At 36.3% G+C, this 3,834-nt stretch overlaps 1 protein-coding gene across 1 annotated transcript in view; it reads right to left on the reverse strand.

The window, feature by feature from the left end:
- The window catches only part of LOC107729205 (protein kinase C alpha type-like), a 171,198-nt gene that overhangs the window by 4,630 nt on the left and 162,734 nt on the right, over positions 1-3,834 (reverse strand). Inside the window, exons 16-17 of the mRNA XM_016539635.1 lie at positions 1,857-1,964; positions 1,029-1,169 (exon numbers count right to left, since the gene is read on the reverse strand). Coding sequence (XP_016395121.1) covers positions 1,029-1,169; positions 1,857-1,964 — 249 coding nt within the window. The remainder of the gene's footprint in view (positions 1-1,028; positions 1,170-1,856; positions 1,965-3,834) is intronic.

The following is a 3,834-nucleotide window of genomic DNA, read 5'->3' on the forward strand; positions in this document are numbered from 1 at the left end:
ATGCGTGATATCACAACAGATGGCGGTAATGAACAAATTTAGTTTGTGATCTAGTCAGAAGACGCTGCACTGCTTCAATGCAGGCTCGTGACTCGTCAGAACGCAAAACGGAATGTAGCGTTTGGTTGCGCTACACCGCTACTTGCTGGAAAAAGTAGTTAGCTACGGGAAAAGCTACAATGTTTTAAAAGTAGCACCGCTAGTGTAAAGCTACTGAAAAATGTAGTTAAGCTTGTAGCGTCGCTACTTGTAGCTAGCTACTCCACAACACTGGCTATCAAAAACAGTAGCATTTAACACTAGTACACAGATCTGTAGAACAAGTAGGTTACAAAATTAAATGAAATATGCAAACATTTGCCATGAAGAAGTCTATGCTATTTCATTCTGTATAGTAGTTACATTTTCACAAAGTTATGCTAAAAACATTCATAAGAGCACTAGACAAAGTTATCATCTATATGGTTATTAATGAAAACTATAACAGTAATATGTATTGTTGCATGAATAATAAAGAACTAAACAAAATTATCCATCCCTAACCTATAGTAAAGTATTAACACATTTTGATGCAATAAATTTGGTATAATTTAACAATGTTCATCCCTCAAAAACAGAGAAAACATATTTCACAAACATCTACATGTATGTTTCTTTTAAAGTGTTTAGTGTATATAATGAGTTGTATTTATAGGGGTTTTTTATAGCACAATTCTTAACCCCACCCCAGACCTCACTAATTTTCAAACCCTGGTTACGGCCATGACTAGGAAGCAACACTGCAGCTAGCCATTATTGGATGCACTAGCTTCAGCCATCTTAGTGTATAAAATGCATTAGATGAGCAGTGAGATGGTCATTTGAGGCTGAGACTAGACACATCAAACTATTATCAAAGTGCAGGGGTTATGCAAGTAACTAAACAATATACAGTGTGGTCTACTGTGACCTGAGGAAGTGAGTTGTCATCAACCCCAACAGCGCTGGCAAAGGTCACAGACGTACAAACACATCATATTCACACTCACCACTTTGGGTTTGAAAGGAGGCTGGATCTCTCTGTTGGCCAACCGTTCCCAGTCGATTCTGCGGAAGAAAGCTTGCTCCTTTATATCTCGCTCACCCTCTGGACAGCAACCTAGACGCTTGGATGGATGCTTCGTCATCAGCTGTGCGTGTGGACGAGAAGAGAGAGATTATTAAACCAGAGCCCATCTAGATTTAATCATGAAAGAGCATCTGGGTAGGTAGATAAAATATTTATAATGATAATGTATTTTTCATTCTATGGAAACCACTAAAACACACTAGTGCAATTCAAAGTTTTTCCAATTTGGCTGTGCTAAATTTGAGCTGAAATCACTTAAGTGAAACAAAACATTTTCCTATAACTAACATTAGAGTCTTATTAACACCCAATAACAGTGATTTATAATAATTAAGAAAAATTAAACAGTGCCCAAAACATCTGATATACATAATGACATTTGAAACTATTCTACATTAACTAATGATCTCCTCCACATTAGTAATCATGAAGTGTCGTCACTGCCTTTACTGACATTTAAATCACCACCATGAATCATTAAAAACAATTTTCTGATTCGCAGAGGAACATAATCAAACAGAATGAAAAGACAAATGAAATGAAATATTATTATCTTCCACTCAACTATTATAGCGGGTGATAATTCCATGGCTTGAGCTGACAGCAATATTAAAGTACGCCAGTTATTAATCCAAGCTGAAAAATAATTCCAATATAGCCTCTGCATTATTCATTTCTCATTCAATGAGCAACGGCATATAGATATTTAGAGGAATAAAGCAGCTCCTGCTGATGTCTCGGGACTCACCCCTTTACAGATGGACACTGCTTCTTTAGACAGGGATTTGGGGTAGGACACGTTGTGCTCCATTATGGACTGAAACAGCTCATCCTCGTCCTCGCCATCAAATGGAGGCTGTTAGAAACAGAGTAGTTGCTTAAAAATGAGCTCAGCTATAAATTAGCTGAGCAGATTCCATAGACCCGTGTTTTTAATGAATTGAGGTAAAGTGTACAACAAAGACATGTTTAAAGTCTCTTTCTCTCTTATTTTTCACAGCTCTGGGACCCTCAATCCATCTTAAAGGGTTAGTTCACCCAAAAATGAAAATTCTGTCATTAATTACTCACCCTCATGTCGTTTCAAACCCGTAAGACCTTCGTTTATCTTCGGAACACAAATTAAGATATTTTTGATGGAATCTGAGAGCTGTCTGACCCTGTATAGACAGCAATACAACTGAAATGTTCCCAAGTCCAGAAACATGAACAAAGGTCTTACGGGTTTGAAACGACATGAGGGTGAGTAATTAATGACAGAATTTTCATTTTTGGGTGAACTAACCCTTTAAGTTCTCCAGAAGTACTGACAGCTTCTACCTCGCGGGTTATTAGCAGACACCCACAGTACTCAATACTTTCAGAGTTTCTAAAAAGGAACAATACACATTTCTGTCATGATTCCCGGGTCATTTTAAACTTTTCACATTTTTTTCTTTTAAACGCTGTATCCTCACAGCAGTGGGATGATATATTACATAAGCAGGAATCAATCCAGGATGGGGGTGTCCAAGACAAAATCGTCCAAAGGGAAACACATCAAGTGTATAACAAGATTCCTCTGTTGGGTAATTGGACCCGGGAGTCAGCGAGAGAAAGCTGAGATGTAAATGATGTAACCTTGGTAACCATTCTGGCAGAAAGTATAGAGGACACAGGAAGTGCGTTTCACACTGAGGCCTGGGCAGCACTCTATATAAATGAATATCACTGAAACGAACAGAGAATATTCCAAAAGGAACAAATAAAGCAGTTTATTAAGTCAACGCATGTGAATTAAATGTCTGTTTGTCTTTGTGTATAAAACCAGTCATACAAGTACAAACATTTTTTTGTGTTTTTGCATTGCATTGCATTATTTTTTATTTTTTTGCATAGTACCACTACTACATTGTAAAAGTGAAATAAGATAATAATAAAATATAAGATATTATATAACATATTGTCACGGTTGGTGGTAGTGTGAAGAGCACAGAGCGAGGAACGAGGAGACCAGGAGTACAAAACGAAGGAGTTTAATTAGCTATTTCAGGGAATCACACATAGCACAAAGAGTTGACAAACATACAATTCCAGACAAGGGAGAACTGAATGGGCTAGAACTAAATAGGGTAGATAACGAGGGGCAGACAGGTGATGGGGATAACTAATAACAAGGAACAGGTGATACTAATAATGTGAAAAGGAACTGGAAGGACCAAATAAGGAAAACAGGAACTCAACGGGAACATACACGTGACACATATATTGTTCACACTTTAGTTTGGGGACCAATTCTCACTATTAACTACAAATTTTGCCTTAAACTCCTAATTACTGCTTATTAATAGTTAGTAAGGTAGTTGTTAAGTTTAGGAATGATGTAGGATTAAGGGATCTAGAATATGGTCATGCAGAACAAGGCGTTAATATATGCTTTATAAATACTAATAAACAGCCAATATGCTATTAATATGCATGCTAATAAGCTACTAGTTAATAGTGAGTTAATTAACTAGTTAATTGGCTCTTAAAATAAAGTGTTACCAATATATTAAAATAAATAATTTTGTTTAATAACAATAATAATCTATGTCAAACAGTAAAGCTTCCAGATTCTTTCTCAGAATTGGATCTGTAAGAAAATTTAGCAAAACAAGGATGAGTTGCCCAGACTTTTTAATATTAAGGGACAAAAAAAAAAAAAAAAAAAAAAAAAAGGTGCATCACCTTGATCTTCATGGGGG

Source organism: Sinocyclocheilus rhinocerous, unplaced genomic scaffold, assembly GCF_001515625.1.
Source record: "Sinocyclocheilus rhinocerous isolate Xijiao unplaced genomic scaffold, SAMN03320098_v1.1 scaffold1630, whole genome shotgun sequence".
NCBI classification, from domain to species: domain Eukaryota; kingdom Metazoa; phylum Chordata; class Actinopteri; order Cypriniformes; family Cyprinidae; genus Sinocyclocheilus; species Sinocyclocheilus rhinocerous.